At 43.0% G+C, this 18,797-nt stretch overlaps 1 protein-coding gene across 1 annotated transcript in view; it reads left to right on the top strand.

Moving 5' to 3' along the window:
- OLAH (oleoyl-ACP hydrolase) overlaps positions 1-18,797 on the top strand; it is a 53,161-nt gene that overhangs the window by 6,553 nt on the left and 27,811 nt on the right. Inside the window, exon 3 of the mRNA XM_063450766.1 lies at positions 2,243-2,381. Coding sequence (XP_063306836.1) covers positions 2,243-2,381 — 139 coding nt within the window. The remainder of the gene's footprint in view (positions 1-2,242; positions 2,382-18,797) is intronic.

Raw genomic sequence — 18,797 nt, 5'->3', positions numbered from 1 at the left:
GTGTTTGCTGGCTGTATGTAATGTGTAGTGTGTACTGGATGCATGTAACATGTGTAGTTTGTGGGGAGTGTGCTGCATGTATGTAATGTGTGTGTTTGGTGTTTGCTGGCTGCATGTAATGTGCATGTGGTGTGTGTGCTGGCTGTATTTAATGCAATCGGTGTGTGCTGACTGTATGTAGTGTGTGTGTGTTTGTGTGGTGGCTGCAATATGAGAGATTATCTGTGAAGAAAACTTACACGTTCCAAAGTATGCACTAATCATGCTAAACTCTTGTTAGAGTTGAAGGCGGAATAAAAGATCCAGGTAGATATCTGCCTCTGCTCTCTCTTGGCCAGGTATCAAAATGGAGGCAATGTCACCCACTGCTTTAACAACCTATATACAAGCTACAAATAGGTATCATTAGTTATTGTAAACTGTTCTTTGTGATAGGGGTCATTTAGCAAACCCATTTAGCTATAGCCTTAGATTTTCTTTAGTTTTTATGAAATACTATTTATGAATATTATCATTTACAGTTTGTATTGTATACCTTCCCTAAATGGTTGTAAAAATGCCCAGTCACTAAAATTCAACCAGGAGCCGGTTTTGAAGTCTTACTTAATACAAACACAATTTGCCACCTCTCTTACAGGAAAACAATAAACCTGTCACTTATTCACATATTGGATGCCGTTCTATGGGTTGTAATTGAATAAAAAGAATGGAGGAGACTGCTTTAATGGAAGCAGAACAGTTAAAACTTAATTTCTTTACCCAGCATCCTCTGCGGCAAGCATTTATCTGTGAATGTTTTACAACAAACTGTAAATGTTTAATCTTGCTAATTTCTAGTGAGGTAGGTATTGTTACTATACTGCAAGCAGATTGTAGTGTGGCATCTGAAGATGAATATCTGTTCTTTATATCAAATATAATGTTTATTTAAAGTTTATCTTTATCTAGCTAGAAAATTAATTAAATGCAAAGTATTTGGATATAGGTCAGGGGCTATTAGTTTCTCGGTGAGGTAATTGCTATAGTTATTCTTCCCAGCATCCAAAATGGACCGGTGCCCACAGAAACTATTTGTGGGTAAAACAAAGGAAGTAAGAGCTTCCAAAGTGCATGCTGATAGAACGACATAAAGACTTTGGCTTTGAGACATGATATTAGCATAGGAAACTATGCACATCAATGGATTCTACATTCGGAATCCGGCATTGATGTGCTGGTCACATCTGAGCTTGCTTGAGGAAGAAAGTATCCCTCTGTCTCTTTGTGAACAGCCTACATAACGTATCCTAGTACAGGAAACAATGGAAGCCTCTGTTGTAGTGGTATTTGCAGCTAATGGCAACTGGTTAAGTTGCCGTCTGCATTCAGACTGGCAGTATGAACACTCCGGACGGTTCCAGTACCTGGTCCTGCTATATTGTCTATTCACTGCCAGTGGTGGGATGGAGTGTTTTACATATCTAAGGACTCTCAATTGGAACATGTCATTTCAAAATAAAAAAAACAGAAAAAAAATATTTACAATAAACAACTTGAGCATTTTTGAGGTTGGATTAAAAAATTAGTTGTGTAATGAACCTCACAGGAGGCCTCTGTTGGGTAATTTACTAGTGTGGGGATTTTGGGAAATTCAAAGTGAATTCAAAATGAATTTCAGATTTAAGGCAAGTAGATAAACTAGGAGCAAACTTGACTTGGAGAACTTTTCCAATTCGGTTATTTGGGCCATAAACATGAAATTCCCTTTTGAATTCTCGTTAAATTACCGACAATTCTCACTTTAGTAAATAACCCTGCGTGAGATAGAAAATGTAGGGCATTGAGGAGGACATGTATCCACATAGGGATCATCGTGAGGACCAAATGAGGAAAGAGTCATGATGATCTATAGATCTGACCTCCACTGATTGCCATCCACTCTTCTGATGTCCATGCACTGTGTTAAAGTCCTGTCAAGTCCATAGAAGACATGACACCATGCCCATAATTTGTCACGTATTGACTATGACCTTCACTGCACTTCTTGCCCATATTCTATGAAGTTTAAAATGCAAGTCCACCGTGCAACATCGACCCCAATTCTTCTATGTCTTCCATGATACGTCCATCAATCCTCTCCATCTACCCCACTTGTAGTATCTTATTTACTTCAAGTTTATACCTTAGGCTTTTAAATTGGCCTACATTACCGTTATCCAACAAAATGAATCCCTGCTATACAATTATCTGTGTTTGTTTGCAGTTTACTCAGTAAGGCTAGCAGGAAGAGAATCACGTAGTCAAGAACCTTTTGCTCAAAACATGGACCAAATTGTTGATGAAGTTTCTCAGAGTTTGTTGCCACACCTGCAGGAAAAAACATTTGCCTTTTTTGGCCACAGGTAAATCCTTGTTAATATACTACAGGTTATTACTTGACTGGCAGAGTTTGCAAGAGAAGTAGAGTTAAGTGAATATCCTGTGTTCGGCACGACCAACTCCAAAATGACCTTTTATATGATAAGTGCATGAATTTTATAAAATTTTTATAAAAGCATAAAATATCTGATTACACAGACATGCTTTTTTATTATTTATACAAATGACAAACACTGTTTATTATTATTTGTATAATAAATACCTGGGAAGTTTATTAATTTCATCATGGGAATATACATAAAAGGCAAAGCCTGCCTTAGGTATAAAATATATAATCCAGAAAAAAAGTAGTGTTTGTACTAGCCAGGAAAAAACAATCTGTGACACAGTAGGTGGAGATATAAATGCAATATAAACGACTCATACAAACATATGTCTTCTAAGCTGATAGACACAGGTTATCACAGGTAACCTGAAATACAATAAGAACAGCAAAACATAGTGTGAACCGTAACATGACTTTTAAAAGGGACTTTTACAGTTGGACTCTCACTCACATGGCTCAGAGCCATCCCGGGCTCTGTATTACTGGCTCAAGGGTGCCACAAATGGCTAGGAACTTCTTGATATTCCCAATGTATGGAATGATGATGATGATGATGATGGATCTTCAGTAAAAAAAACTGTATTGTATTAAAACACGCATACTACTTATACAAATAAAAATATATACAATACACTTTGGGTACTTACATATATAGTGTGGGAGTGAACAACTCTCTCGATAGGTATCACTCACCACTAGTGATGTCGCGAACATAAAATTTTCGGTACGCGAACTTCCACAAATGTTCGCGAACCGGCGAACCGCCATAGACTTCAATGGGCAGGCGAATTTTAAAAACCCACAGGGACTCTTTCTGGCCACAATAGTGATGGAAAAGTTGTTTCAAGGGGACTAACACCTGGACTGTGGCATGCCGGAGGGGGATCCATGGCAAAACTCCCATGGAAAATTAGACAGTTGATGCAGAGTCTGGTTTTAATCCATAAAGGGCATAAATCACCTAACATTCCTAAATCACAATGGATATGGATTGACACCTGACATATGACATATTGACACCTTGACATATGGATTGACACCTGTCCTCAGAGACCCTGATACACACTGACACAGAGCAGAATAGGGACTGTTCCCCCTACATAGGGTCACTTGGCAGATATGGATTGACACCTGTCCTCAGGGACCCTGATACACACTGACAGAGCAGAATAGGGACTGTTCCCCCTACATACGGTCACTTGGCAGATATGGATTGACACCTGTCATCAGGGACCCTGATACACACTGACACAGAGCAGAATAGGGACTGTGCCCCCTACATAGGGTCACTTGGCAGATATGGATTGACACCTGTCCTCAGGGACCCTGATACACACTGACACAGAGCAGAATAGGGACTGTTCCCCCTACATAGGGTCACTTGGCAGATATGGATTGACACCTGTCATCAGGGACCCTGATACACACTGACACAGAGCAGAATAGGGACTGTTCCCCCTACATAGGGTCACTTGGCAGATATGGATTGACACCTATCCTAAGGATCCCTGATACACACTGACACAGAGCAGAATAGGGACTGTTCCCCCTACATAGGGTCACTTGGCAGATATGGATTGACACCTGTCCTCAGGGACCCTGATACACACTGACACAGAGCAGAATAGGGAATGTTCCCCCTACATAGGGTCACTTGGCAGATATGGATTGACACCTGTCCTCAGAGACCCTGATACTCACTGACACAGAGCAGAATAGGGACTGTTCCTCCTACATAGGGTCACTTGGCAGATATGGATTGACACCTGTCCTCAGAGACCCTGATACACACTGACACAGAGCAGAATAGGGAATATTCACTAAATGCCAAACATTGTTATACAGTGGAATATTCAGTAAATAAGGATAGGGGGGGGAACCTACGGTCCTCCCCCCCGGCCCCCACCCCTGCGCGGTGGGTGGGGCCATTAATCACAATGGGGGGGTCCTACTGTCCGCCCGCCCCCACCCGTGAGCGGTGGGTGGGGGCCATAAAAATAATGAGGGGGAACCTACTGTATGATGTTGTATCGATCAGGTAGTGTAAGGGTTATAGCAAATTGGATTTAGGGAGGTGCAGTTAAAGATGGATAATAAACGGATTATACTTATACTTATGTTAGGTATGTCTTGATTTCAACCTAAAATAAAAAGAAATCCATAGCATAATACTGTAACAATTTAAAAATAAATAAAATCGGAGGTAATGGGTCACTCACGATCTGCAGAGCCTTGGAAAGCAGGCTCTAGCTATAAAAGCATGTGAATAATAAGCTTATTCCAGCTATCTCCACCGGTTCCTGGTGATAGGGCACTTTTTCACACCAACAGACACCACAGCGGAATATATTAAAGTAGAAAAAGTTTTACTTGATAAAAAGTGGTATAAACAAGGGCACAACGCGTTTCGACCGTAACAGGTCTTCCTCAGGTGCATAAACAATATACTGCATTGGATTCTAATTTATACATACTTGTTAATTATACAATCACAAACATATGTTGATTGGAGGACCATATAAGGTCCTTCCGATCAGCCTCCGCCATATTGGGAAGGTCAAAATTTACAAGGCTTAGAAAACTTATACAATCTCCTACAAAACATTTCAAAATAACGTTAAAAAACCATTCCACATCATATACTACATGGACATTAACATTACACAGAGTACATGTACTTAGCAGGACTCCAAATCTCCTCGAATTTTTTCTGTATCTTCCATCCGGGATTCCAAGATGGCGGACGGATGTCTTCCGGTCTTTCTGACGTCATGACGTCAGCGTGATTGGTCCGGCGTGTCATGTGATCGAGAGTTTCCTCTTTTCACATTGTAGTGTGGGCAAAAAGTCCTCTTTGCAGAAAATTGCCATAATGGAAGCTGGCATAAAGTCCACTTTGACAAAATATATTTGTAGAAAGCATACTATTAGATAAAATAAATATAATAGATGTCACAGTGTTATTAATCATCTCCCAATATACATATTAAAGAGCCTATCACAAAGAGAGGTTAAAAATAAAAATAGAAATAAAATTGGTTATTAATGTATTTGGATTAGTTTTTTATCTTAGGGAAAAAAAGGTTTCAAATACCTTTAATGGAATAAAACTAAATTAAAGCTGCCATTTCAAAATCCAAGTTGAGCCCACCCGGAGATAGGGTTTCCAAATTGAAGATCCATCTCATTTCACTACGATTAAGGGTGGACTCAACTTGGCCCCCTCTCCAATGGCAATTAATTTGTTGGATGGCAAAAAAGATAAGCCCGGAGGGGTCTCCGCCATGTACCTCAAGAAAGTGAGAGGACACATTGTGTTTTAGAAAACCTCTCTTTATATTGTATATGTGCTCACGTATCCTTGTTTTAAGACTTCTAGAAGTCCTCCCTACATACTGCAACCCACAAGGACACGTGAGCACATACACCACATTTTTGGTATGACAAGTAATGAACGACTTAATTCCAAAATTCTTGACACCCCTTTTAGACTTAAATTCTTTTACTTGTTTGGGTTTGTTTTTAAAGTTGTTACAACCCATACAAGCTCCACAATAGTAAAATCCCTTCTTCAATGTTTTGAAATTACTCAAAAAATTGTCTTTTTGTTTGGGCACATCTAAATAGCTAGAGGTTAATTTTTGCTTTAAGTTTTTGGCTCCCCTAAAGATTAATTTTGGTCTTTCTTCCAAATAGGGTAGGATTTCTCCATCTTGCTGGAGGATGTGCCAATTTTTTGTTAAGGGGTAGGATTTCTCCATCTTGCTGGAGGATGTGCCAATTTTTTGTTAAGACTCTTTTTAATGATTTGTGTTCCTGATTATAGTTGAAAATGAAAGGTATTTTGTCCTTATTTTCTGTGGGATTTTTTTGTTGGTATTCCAATAGGGGGTCTCTATCCATTGACCTAACCTTTTGAATTTCTTGATCTAAATCTTCAGTACGATAGCCTCGATTAACAAATTGACCTTTAAGGAATTCCGCCTGAGAATCAAAAGTCTCCAGTTCCGTCTCATACGGAGAAACTGCCCTCTAGGTACATTGTTGAGCCAGGGATGAAAATGGCAACTCTCTTTATGAATGTAACCATTTACATCCACTGGCTTAAAGTAAGTCTGGGTAACAATATTAGAGTTTTTTATAGAGATTTCCAAATCGAGGAAATGGATACTCTTTTGGCTAAACTCTTGGGTCAAATGGACATTCCACTGATTGGAATTTAAGAAATTAAAAAACTCTAAAAAAGAATTAGAGTCTCCTCTCCAAATAATAAAAATATCATCAATGTAGCGTCTGTATAGGGCCAGGTTCGCGCTCTAGCTATGTTGGGAATAGACGTATTCTTTTTCCCAATATGCCATAAACAGATTGGCATAGCTGGGCGCGAACCTGGTGCCCATAGCAGTCCCCCTACATTGCAAAAAGAAATCCCCCTCAAACCAAAAAAAATTGTTCCGAAGGATAAACGAAATACCCTCCATCACAAATTCTACCTGGTCCATAGGATATAACATGGAATTTTCCAGAAAGAAACGGGTCACTTTCCCATTTAAAGTCTTTTAACACATGGAGCAGACTCATAGAGTCTTTAAGATATGACGGGCTATCCTTTACTAAGGGTTGGAGGAGAGTATCAATATACTTTGATAAGTTGGACAGAAGAGATCCCACCCCAGAGACTATAGGTCTCCCTGGGGGATTGAGGATATCCTTGTGCAACTTAGGAAGTATATAAACAACAGGTATTTTTGGAGATTTGATATTTAAAAAGTCGTACTCTTTTTTATTGAGAATACCTTTTGTAAAGCCTTTGTCCAGAAAATCAATGAAGTTTTTCTGGATATCGGCTTGAGGGTTTTTATTGAGTCTTTGATAGGTTTCCCTATCTTCCAATTGTCGATAGATTTCCTGTGTGTATTTTTCCCTGTCCATAACGACCACTCCCCCCCCCTTATCGGCGGGTTTTATGACTATTTGGGAGTCTTCTTTGAGGCTCTTTACTGCCAATATTTCTGCTTTAGTTAAGTTTCCCTTTTTGTTCAACTTGATCTTTCTAATGTCATTAATACCAGGACCGGTGCTAGGATTTTTAGTTACACAGGCGAAGATGCATTTTGGTGCCCCCCACCCTCGTTCAAAATAAGGTTCATACAAACACAGAAATAATCATACAGACATACAGACACAGACAGAGACATACATGCAGGCATATAGACATCATGGCGGCGGGCACCTGGTCGCAGGGACCCCTGCGACCGCGGTATGTACGCCAGTGCATGCAGATGCACACACAATTAAAGGACCACTACAGACACCCAGATCACATCAGCTCAATGAAGTGGTCTGGGTGTCAGGTCCCTCTAGTTTTAACCCTGCAGCTGAAAACATAGCAGTTTCAGAGAAACTGCTATGTTTCACCAAGGGTTAATCCAGCCTCTAGTGGATGTCTCACTGACAGCCGCTAGAGGAGCTTCCGCTATTCTAAAACACTGAACGTCCATAGGAAAGCATTGAGTAATGCTTTCCTATGGGCGGTTTGAATGCATGCGCGGCAAGAGCATTCGGAGCTGAGAGGCGGAGGGATCCCCAGCGCCAAGGGAGTCTGGCGCTAGAGAAAGGTAAGTGCTGAAGACACACACACTCTCACGAACAGATGCATACACACCAGCTAACAGACACACACATTTACTGACAGACACACTCAGCGACAGACATACATACACTCTCACTGACAAACACACACTCACTAACAGACATCAAACAGACTCACTAATACACACACAAACACACTCAGTAAGAGACACAAAGTAACACACTTACTGACACTCACTAGCAGACACACACACTGACACTCACTAGCAGACACACTCACTGACACTAGCAGACACACTCACTGACACTAGCAGACACACTCACTGACACTAGCAGACACACACACTGACACTCACTAGCAGACACTCATTGACACACACTGACACTCACTAGCAGACACACTCACTGACACTCACTAGCAGACACACACACTGACACTCACTAGCAGACACACACACTGACACTCACTAGCAGACACACACACACACACACACTAACACTAACACATGGTTTTTTTTTTATTTAATCCCCCAGCCTCCTTACCTTTTTGGAGTGCTGAAGGGATTCCCTGGGGTCCAGTGGTGCTGCTGGGCTCCTTGGCTGGCTGTCTCCCTTGGTGGCTGTCTCCCTTGGTGGCTGTCTCCCTTGGTGGCTGTCTCCCTTGGTGGCTGTCTCCCTTGGTGGCTGGCTGGCTGTCTCCCTTGGTGGCTGTCTCCCTTGGTGGCTGTCTCCCTTGGTGGCTGGCTGGCTGTTTGTCTCCCGGGCTGGCTGTCTCCCGGGCTGGCTGGCGGGCGCGAGGGAGCACTCTCCCATGTGTGCTTCCTCTTCAGCTCCCTCGCGCGCCGCATACTGATACCGGAGCCGGAAGATGACGTCATCTTCCGGCGCCGGCATCCCTACGCGGTGCGCGAGGGAGCTGAAGAGGAAGCACACATGGGAGAGTGCTCCCTCGCGCGCCTGCAGAACCGGGCGCTCGGCCACGCTACAAAAGGTCGTCGGTTGGAGGGGAGCGCAGTGCGCTTCCCTCCTTCCGGTCAGCCTGATTTTGCGCCCCCAGGGCCGGTGCGCCCTAAGGCGGCCGCCTGGGCCGCCTTATGGTAGCGCCGGCCCTGATTAATACACGCTCGTTCAAAGACTTTCATGGAGTTGGACTTTAGATAAATAGGAAAAAAAGAAGAAGGGGATTTTAGATCTGTGTGAATGAAATCCCCTACATCTTGTCTAGGTGGATCTTCTGTAATTGGTTTTTTATCAAAAAAAAATTTTATACACAGTTTTCTCATAAAGCGGTTGATGTATGTATAGGCATCAAACTGGTCTATGTGGCAACTGGGCACAAATTTGAAACCCCTTCCCAATACTTTCATCTGATCTTTATTCAAGGTTTTTACTGAGAGGTTAAAGATTTTTATCTCCTCATTACTTTTCTTCTTTGGTCTTTCCAACTTCTTTCCTCCCCTAATTCCCCTTCTTCTACCTCCCTGTACCGTCTTTTTAGGGGAATCGGGGTTCTTACAGATGATTCCTCCCATCCTTTCTCTAAAAAAGGAACAGTATTGTTGGTGTCTATTTGATTGAGAGGTTCATATCTATTTGTAGTAGGGATCTCCCTGGTCTGTCTACCAAACGGCCTACGATCATTATGAGGATATCTGGACCCCTGGTCCAAATGGTTAGTTCGATGTTTTTTTCCATCATAGCCTTGGGTCCTGACATATTCCCCTCTATCCCGGCCATAGAATTTTCCTTGAGTGTTCATTCTCTCTTTATGTTTGGGTCTTGTAACCTCGGTCCACTCTGATCCCACACTCTGTCTCCTTTGTGGTCTATTAAAAGGCTGATTGATGATAGATGATTGGGTCTTATTTCTCTGATTGGTTTCATTTGATCTAGTTTTACCCTTAATGAAATCATTTGGTTTTCTACGGACATTGTTGGTAGCATAGTCATTGGTATCTCTTTGATATTTTTTCTTTTTATTGGTAATAATCATAGATTCTATTTTGTCTAGTTCAACTCCATGAAAGTCTTTGAACGAGCGTGTATTAATGACATTAGAAAGATCAGACTCCCAAATAGTCATAAAACCCGCCGATAAGGGGGGGGGAGTGGTCGTTATGGACAGGGAAAAATACACACAGGAAATCTATCGACAATTGGAAGATAGGGAAACCTATCAAAGACTCAATAAAAACCCTCAAGCCGATATCCAGAAAAACTTCATTGATTTTCTGGACAAAGGCTTTACAAAAGGTATTCTCAATAAAAAAGAGTACGACTTTTTAAATATCAAATCTCCAAAAATACCTGTTGTTTATATACTTCCTAAGTTGCACAAGGATATCCTAGGGAGACCTATAGTCTCTGGGGTGGGATCTCTTCTGTCCAACTTATCAAAGTATATTGATACTCTCCTCCAACCCTTAGTAAAGGATAGCCCTTCATATCTTAAAGACTCTATGAGTCTGCTCCATGTGTTAAAAGACTTTAAATGGGAAAGTGACCTCCTCTTTGTTACGTGTGACGTCACAAGCCTTTACACATGTATTGAGCATAATATCGGATGTGTAGCCACCCGTTTCTTTCTGGAAAATTCCATGTTATATCCTATGGACCAGGTAGAATTTGTGATGGAGGGTATTTCGTTTATCCTTCGGAACAATTTTTTTTTGGTTTGAGGGGGATTTCTTTTTGCAATGTAGGGGGACTGCTATGGGGACCAGGTTCGCGCCCAGCTATGCCAATCTGTTTATGGCATATTGGGAAAAAGAATACGTCTATTCCCAACATAGCTGGAGCGCGAACCTGGCCCTATACAGACGCTACATTGATGATATTTTTATTATTTGGAGAGGAGACTCTAATTCTTTTTTAGAGTTTTTTAATTTCTTAAATTCCAATCAGTGGAATGTCCATTTGACCCAAGAGTTTAGCCAAAAGAGTATCCATTTCCTCGATTTGGAAATCTCTATCAAAAACTCTAATATTGTTACCCAGACTTACTTTAAGCCAGTGGATGTAAATGGTTACATTCATAAAGAGAGTTGCCATTTTCATCCCTGGCTCAACAATGTACCTAGAGGGCAGTTTCTCCGTATGAGACGGAACTGCACTGAACTGGAGACTTTAGATTCTCAGGCGGAATTCCTTAAAGGTCAATTTGTTAATCGAGGCTATCGTACTGAAGATTTAGATCAAGAAATTCAAAAGGTTAGGTCAATGGATAGAGACCCCCTATTGGAATACCAACAAAAAAATCCCACAGAAAATAAGGACAAAATACCTTTCATTTTCAACTATAATCAGGAACACAAATCATTAAAAAGAGTCTTAACAAAAAATTGGCACATCCTCCAGCAAGATGGAGAAATCCTACCCTATTTGGAAGAAAGACCAAAATTAATCTTTAGGGGAGCCAAAAACTTAAAGCAAAAATTAACCTCTAGCTATTTAGATGTGCCCAAACAAAAAGACAATTTTTTGAGTAATTTCAAAACATTGAAGAAGGGATTTTACTATTGTGGAGCTTGTATGGGTTGTAACAACTTTAAAAACAAACCCAAACAAGTAAAAGAATTTAAGTCTAAAAGGGGTGTCAAGAATTTTGGAATTAAGTCGTTCATTACTTGTCATACCAAAAATGTGGTGTATGTGCTCACGTGTCCTTGTGGGTTGCAGTATGTAGGGAGGACTTCTAGAAGTCTTAAAACAAGGATACGTGAGCACATATACAATATAAAGAGAGGTTTTCTAAAACACAATGTGTCCTCTCACTTTCTTGAGGTACATGGCGGAGACCCCTCCGGGCTTATCTTTTTTGCCATCCAACAAATTAATTGCCATTGGAGAGGGGGCCAAGTTGAGTCCACCCTTAATCGTAGTGAAATGAGATGGATCTTCAATTTGGAAACCCTATCTCCGGGTGGGCTCAACTTGGATTTTGAAATGGCAGCTTTAATTTAGTTTTATTCCATTAAAGGTATTTGAAACCTTTTTTTCCCTAAGATAAAAAACAAATCCAAATACATTAATAACCAATTTTATTTCTATTTTTATTTTTAACCTCTCTTTGTGATAGGCTCTTTAATATGTATATTGGGAGATGATTAATAACACTGTGACATCTATTATATTTATTTTATCTAATAGTATGCTTTCTACAAATATATTTTGTCAAAGTGGACTTTATGCCAGCTTCCATTATGGCAATTTTCTGCAAAGAGGACTTTTTGCCCACACTACAATGTGAAAAGAGGAAACTCTCGATCACATGACACGCCGGACCAATCACGCTGACGTCATGACGTCAGAAAGACCGGAAGACATCCGTCCGCCATCTTGGAATCCCGGATGGAAGATACAGAAAAAATTCGAGGAGATTTGGAGTCCTGCTAAGTACATGTACTCTGTGTAATGTTAATGTCCATGTAGTATATGATGTGGAATGGTTTTTTAACGTTATTTTGAAATGTTTTGTAGGAGATTGTATAAGTTTTCTAAGCCTTGTAAATTTTGACCTTCCCAATATGGCGGAGGCTGATCGGAAGGACCTTATATGGTCCTCCAATCAACATATGTTTGTGATTGTATAATTAACAAGTATGTATAAATTAGAATCCAATGCAGTATATTGTTTATGCACCTGAGGAAGACCTGTTACGGTCGAAACGCGTTGTGCCCTTGTTTATACCACTTTTTATCAAGTAAAACTTTTTCTACTTTAATATATTCCGCTGTGGTGTCTGTTGGTGTGAAAAAGTGCCCTATCACCAGGAACCGGTGGAGATAGCTGGAATAAGCTTATTATTCACATGCTTTTATAGCTAGAGCCTGCTTTCCAAGGCTCTGCAGATCGTGAGTGACCCATTACCTCCGATTTTATTTATTTTTAAATTGTTACAGTATTATGCTATGGATTTCTTTTTATTTTAGGTTGAAATCAAGACATACCTAACATAAGTATAAGTATAATCCGTTTATTATCCATCTTTAACTGCACCTCCCTAAATCCAATTTGCTATTTTTCTATGTATGTTTGTTGTGCTTTTCTGGTGATTATATAGCACTTGGGAGTTGTTGCATCTTTCAGTAGTAGCGCCAATCCACCCACCTATATTTTCTGGTTCTCCAGAAAATAATTGTTTTCAAGTGTAAGGGTTATGCCCGCTTCACAGTGACAGACCAAACTCCCCGTTTAACGCACCGCAAACAACGGCAAACAGTCCATTTGCACAACCGCAATCTCCCCATTTGCACAAGGTTGGATACCAAGCTAGCCATGTCCGTTCCTTGTCCTCACTGATGTCATTGAAGGTCTCTTCCTCCACCCAGCCATGTACAACACCAAGGGTCCCCGAAAGGTGACAACAAGCCCCCTGGGACGCCTGCTGTGTTTGGTCTGCCACCTTCTCAAAGCCACCTTCCTCCTCTGACTCCTCTTCTTCAGACTCCTCTCTCTGCGTTGCCTCTCTCTGCGTTATTATAAGGTGTGTTAAGTAGTACTATTCTTATCAGTTTAATCCCTGTTACGAGTAGAGGACTATTTCCTTGTTTCGCCAAACCCCTTCAAAGATGGAAAAAACGGTATGAGTGGAAGAAACGAGGAGATGTGGTCAGGTGGTGGTGCCAGCCCCACCGAGGGTTTGTACCCAGGTATGCTAATAAACTGAAAAAAGAAAAAATCTCCCAAGAAGGAGATCTAAAACTGGCATAGGAAAAGGTTAGACAACTATAATAAAGTGATACCTACAAATCCTAGTGAGCATAGGTGTATAATAGAGGGAGAAAGGGAAAGCAGAGTAATGCTTCCTAATACCGTGGTTAGTACCCTTTGTTAAAGTAAATTGAGTAATGGACAAAAGTCTTTATTGTATCATTTATAAATAACAAAGGGATACTATACTCATTCCCCTATAGTGGCTAATTGTGTAATAACGGTAATACTATTACCTATTATATAATATTGCCAGGGGCAAGGAAATTCCCTCTAAATAGATGGGTATAGGCAGAGAGTGTGGAGACCGGAGTGATGCTGTCATAAAAAGTGTCAATTAGGTGATATAAAGTTAAATGTATCACAGACACACAGCCACCCTTTCTCTTAGCTAGTTTCCAGAAATGCTGGATAGGTAGAAGGGCTATAAAGACTCAGAGAGGTCTAAGAAGAATCCTCTAAACTAGCCCTAATCTCCTTAAACACCTTCAAGGGTGTTCTAAGCTAAAGCTCAATCTAAACGTTTAGATGACTGCCTGATTTCCCATCACAGATGCTGGCTAGGAATAACACTGTGCAAGACAAAGAATGGGTCTAAGTGCCCATAGTGCAGTAAAGTGTCCCTAGTGAAGTGAAAAAGAGAATAACGAGCTGGCGCCCAAGAGAATAACGAGCTGGCGCTCTATCAGGGGACGTGTATATGGCATCGATTTTAGGAACCGGGAGATGGAAAAAGATGCTTGGTCGGTCCTCCTACTTCAAATTTGGGGCACTGCGCGTGCAATCTAATGTGCCACCAGATAGGAGTGGTGTGTTAAGTACTACTATTCCTATCAGTTTAATCCCTGTTATGTGCCTTTTTTTTTGTTTGGTTTTTGAAGCCACAGTGCAGCACCAGAGGCCCGAAAAATTAGGCATGTACACATGCCTGAAAAATTAGGTATTGTTGCAGCCGCTGCTCTAGCAGCGGCCAGAAAAATTTATGTTTGTTTCCCAGGCAGAAAGTGCCCTAAAACATTGCGGCTTGAACCCTAGTTGGTGGCGGATAAGTCACGTAAGTCAACCGGCATTCAGAGCTAAAATACAGCAGCGTGTGGACCATTTTTAGCCCAAGGCAGCTCATCTCATCAGGCCTTTTTTAGTCAAATGTATCGCCCACTGTCAGTCCCTTCGGGATCCATCCCTCATTTATCTTAATAAAGGTGAGGTAATCTAGACTTTTTTGACCTAGGCGACTTCTCTTCTCAGTGACAATACCTCCTGCTGCACTGAAGGTCCTTTCTGACAGGACACTTGAAGCGGGGCAGGCCAGAAGTTCTATCGCAAATTGGGATAGCTCAGGCCACAGGTCAAGCCTGCACACCCAGTAGTGAAGGGGTTCATCGCTCCTTAGAGTGTCGATATCTGCAGTTAAGGCGAGGTAGTCTGCTACCTGTCGGTCGAGTCGTTCTCTGAGGGTGGATCCCGAAGGGCTGTGGCAATGCGTAGGACCAGTACAGGTCGTTCTCCTTCAGCCTTTTTATACAAGGGTCCCTCAACAGGCATGACAGCATGAAAGACCCCATTTGCACAAGGTTGGATGCCGAGCTACTCATGTCCCGTTCCTCATCCTCAGTGATCTCACTGAAGGTATGTTCTTCCCCCCAGCCACGTACAACACCACGGGTACCAGATAGGTGACAACGAGCACCCTGGGATGCCTGTTGTGGTTGGTCTTCCTCCTCCTCCTCAAAGCCACATTCCTCCTCTGACTCCTTTTCCTCACAATCCTCTTCCAGCGTTGCCGCAGGTCCAGCAAGCAATGCTGATAAGGCTGTTTCTGGTGGTGATGGTGACCACAACTCTTCCTCTTCACGCTCATCTACGGCCTGATCCAGCACTCTTCGCAGGGCACGCTCCAGGAAGAAAACAAATGGTATGATGTCGCTGATGGTGCCTTTGGTGCGACTGACTAGGTTTGTCACCTCCTCAAAAGGACGCATGAGCCTACAGGCATTGCGCATGAGCGTCCAGTAACGTGGCAAAAAAATTCCCAGCTCCCCAGAGGCTGTCCTAGCACCCCGGTCATACAAATATTCATTAACGGCTTTTTCTTGTTGGAGCAGGCGGTCGAACATTAGGAGTGTGGAATTCCAACGTGTCGGGCTGTTGCAAATCAAGCGCCTCACTGGCATGTTGTTTCGCCGCTGGACATCTGCAAAGTGCGCCATGGCCGTGTAGGAACGCCTGAAATGGCCACATACCTTCCTGGCCTGCTTCAGGACGTCCTGTAAGCCTGTGTACTTATGCACAAAGCGTTGTACGATCAGATTACACACATGTGCCATGCACGGCACATGTGTCAACTTGCCCAACTTCAATGCCGCCAACAAATCTGTTCCGTTGTCACAAACCACTTTGCCGATCTCCAGTTGCTGCGGAGTCAGCCACTTTTCCACCTGTGCGTTCAGGGCGGACAGGAGTGCTTGTCCGGTGTGACTCTCTGCTTTCAAGCAAGTCAAACCCAAGACGGCGTGACACTGCCGTATCCGGGATGTGGAATAGTACCTGGGGAGCTGGGGGGGTGCCATTGATGTGGAGCAAGACACAGCAGCAGAAGAGGACTCAGCCGAGGAGGTTATGGAAGAGGATGGAGTAGGAGGAGTAGAGGAGGTGGCAGCAGGCCTGCCTGCAAGTCGTGGCGGTGTCACCAACTCCTCTGCAGAGCCACACATTCCATGCTTGGCAGCCGTCAGCAGGCTTACCCAATGCGCAGTGTAGGTGATATACCTGCCCTGACCATGCTTTGCAGACCAGGTATCAGTGGTCAGATGGACCCTTGCCCCAACACTGTGTGCCAGACATGCCATTACTTCCTTTTGCACAATCGAGTACAGGTTGGGGATTGCCTTTTGTGAAAATAAATTTAGTCCGGGTACCTTCCACTGCGGTGTCCCAATAGCTACAAATTTTTTGAACGCCTCAGACTCCACCAGCTTGTATGGTAAAAGCTGGCGGACTAATAGTTCAGACAAGCCAGCTGTCAGATGCTGGGCAAGGGGGTGACTTTCTGACATTGGCTTCTTACGCTCAAACATGTCCTTGACAGACACCTGACTGTGGGCAGATGAGTGGGAACTGCTCAAGGCGAGAGACGGAGTGGCGGATGGTTGAGAGGGGGCAAGGAGGACAGCAGTGGTTGATGTGGCTGAAGATGCTGGACCAGGAGGAGGATGGTGGCTTTGAGTTTGTGTGCTGCTTGTACTCATGTGTTGATCCCATAGGCGTTTGTGATGTGCGATCATGTGCCTACGCAAAGCAGTTGTACCTAGGTGGGTGTTGGACTTCCCACGACTCAGTTTATTTTGGGACAGGTTGCAAATGGCATCGCTGTTGTCAGAGGCAGACACACAAAAAAAATTCCACACTGTTGAGCTCTGCAATGACGGCATTCTGGTGGTGGACACAGCATGCGTTGATTGCCGTGCTGTCGGGCTGACCCCGGGTCCCGATGCATGCTGTCTGACTGTGCCACTAGCTCCTTGCAATGACCTCCCCCTGCTTCCAACCCGTCTCCTCCTCCTCTCTGTCTCCCCATCTGAACTTTCGCCCTGTTCTTCTTCTTGCCGAGCGGGCACCCACGTGACATCCATGGACGCATCATCAACCGCTTCACTTATATCTCACAACTCAGCAAAGGAAGCAGCAGCGGGTACAACATCATCATCATCATCACACCGTACGTCCATGTGTGTAATGCTGCCTGACTGAGACATATCCCTGTTATCTACATCCTCTGGCAATAATGGTTGCGCATCACTCATTTCTTCCAACTGATGTGTAAATAACCCCTCTGACAGATTAAGTGAAGCGGCTGTGGTGCTAGTGTTGGTGGTGGCGGCAGGCGGGTGAGTGGTATCTTGAGAGGTGCCCGAAGCTAAGCTGGAGGAGGATGGTGCGTCAAGGTTCCGAGCGGAAGCTGTAGAAGATTGGGTGTCCTGTGTTAGCCAGTCAACTATGTCCTCAGAACTTTTCAAGTTCAGGGTACGTGGCCTCTGAAAACTGGGCATTATTCTAGGGCAAAAGGGAATCACAGCACCACGACCAAGATGGCCCCTGCGGGGTGGCCTGCCTCTGCCTGTCTTTTTTTTGGGATTAGTGGTACTATGCGTGCAAGCTACTGTGAGACCAGATATGAGTGGCACTGTGCAGTGGCAGAGGTTGGCAGAGTACACGCTGTAGGCCTGACACACCCACTTGAAGACAACTAACTGCTATTCAATCTATAACAGTGAAAAAAGTTTTGGGGTTTTTAAATGCACGCTATTGTGACACCAGACCAGATATGAGTGGCACTGTGCAGTGGCAAGAGGTTGGCAGAGTACACGCTGTAGGCCTAACACCCGCTTGCAGACAACTAACTGCTATTCAATCTATAACAGTGAAAAAAGTTTTTGGGTTTTTAAATGCACGCTTTTGTGACACCAGACCAGATATGAGTGGCACTGTGCACTGGCAGAGGTTGGCAGAGTACACGCTGTAGGCCTGACACCCGCTTGCAGGCAACTAACTGCTATTGAATCTATAACAGTGAAAAAAGTTTTTGGGTTTTTAAATGCACGCTATTGTGCCACCAGATAAGAGTGGCACTGTGCACTGGCAGAGGTTGGCAGAGTAGACGCTGTAGGCCTGACACACCCGCTTGAAGACAACTAACTGCTATTCAATCTATAACAGTGAGAAAAAAAATGTGTTTTTAAATGCACGCTATTGTGACAGCAGATATGAGTGGTGGCACTGGGCAAGTGGGCACAGTATCCACTGTGAGCCTGACACAGAAGCTGGCAGGCAGGCAACTGCAATTAGATTACACAGGGAAAAAAAGCAGACTGATGTTCTAGCCCTAAAAATAGCTTTTTGGGGTGCTGTCCTTACAGCAGAGATCAGATGAGTCCTTCAGGACTGTAGTGGACACTGAATACACTAGCCTAGCTATCCATTTCCCTATCAAATGAGCAGCAGCTACACTTTCCCTCCTCTATCTAAGAA

The sequence above is a fragment of the Pelobates fuscus genome, chromosome 4, assembly GCF_036172605.1.
Source record: "Pelobates fuscus isolate aPelFus1 chromosome 4, aPelFus1.pri, whole genome shotgun sequence".
In the NCBI taxonomy this organism is placed as follows: Eukaryota; Metazoa; Chordata; class Amphibia; order Anura; family Pelobatidae; genus Pelobates; species Pelobates fuscus.
This window is presented reverse-complemented; position numbering and strand designations above follow the sequence as displayed.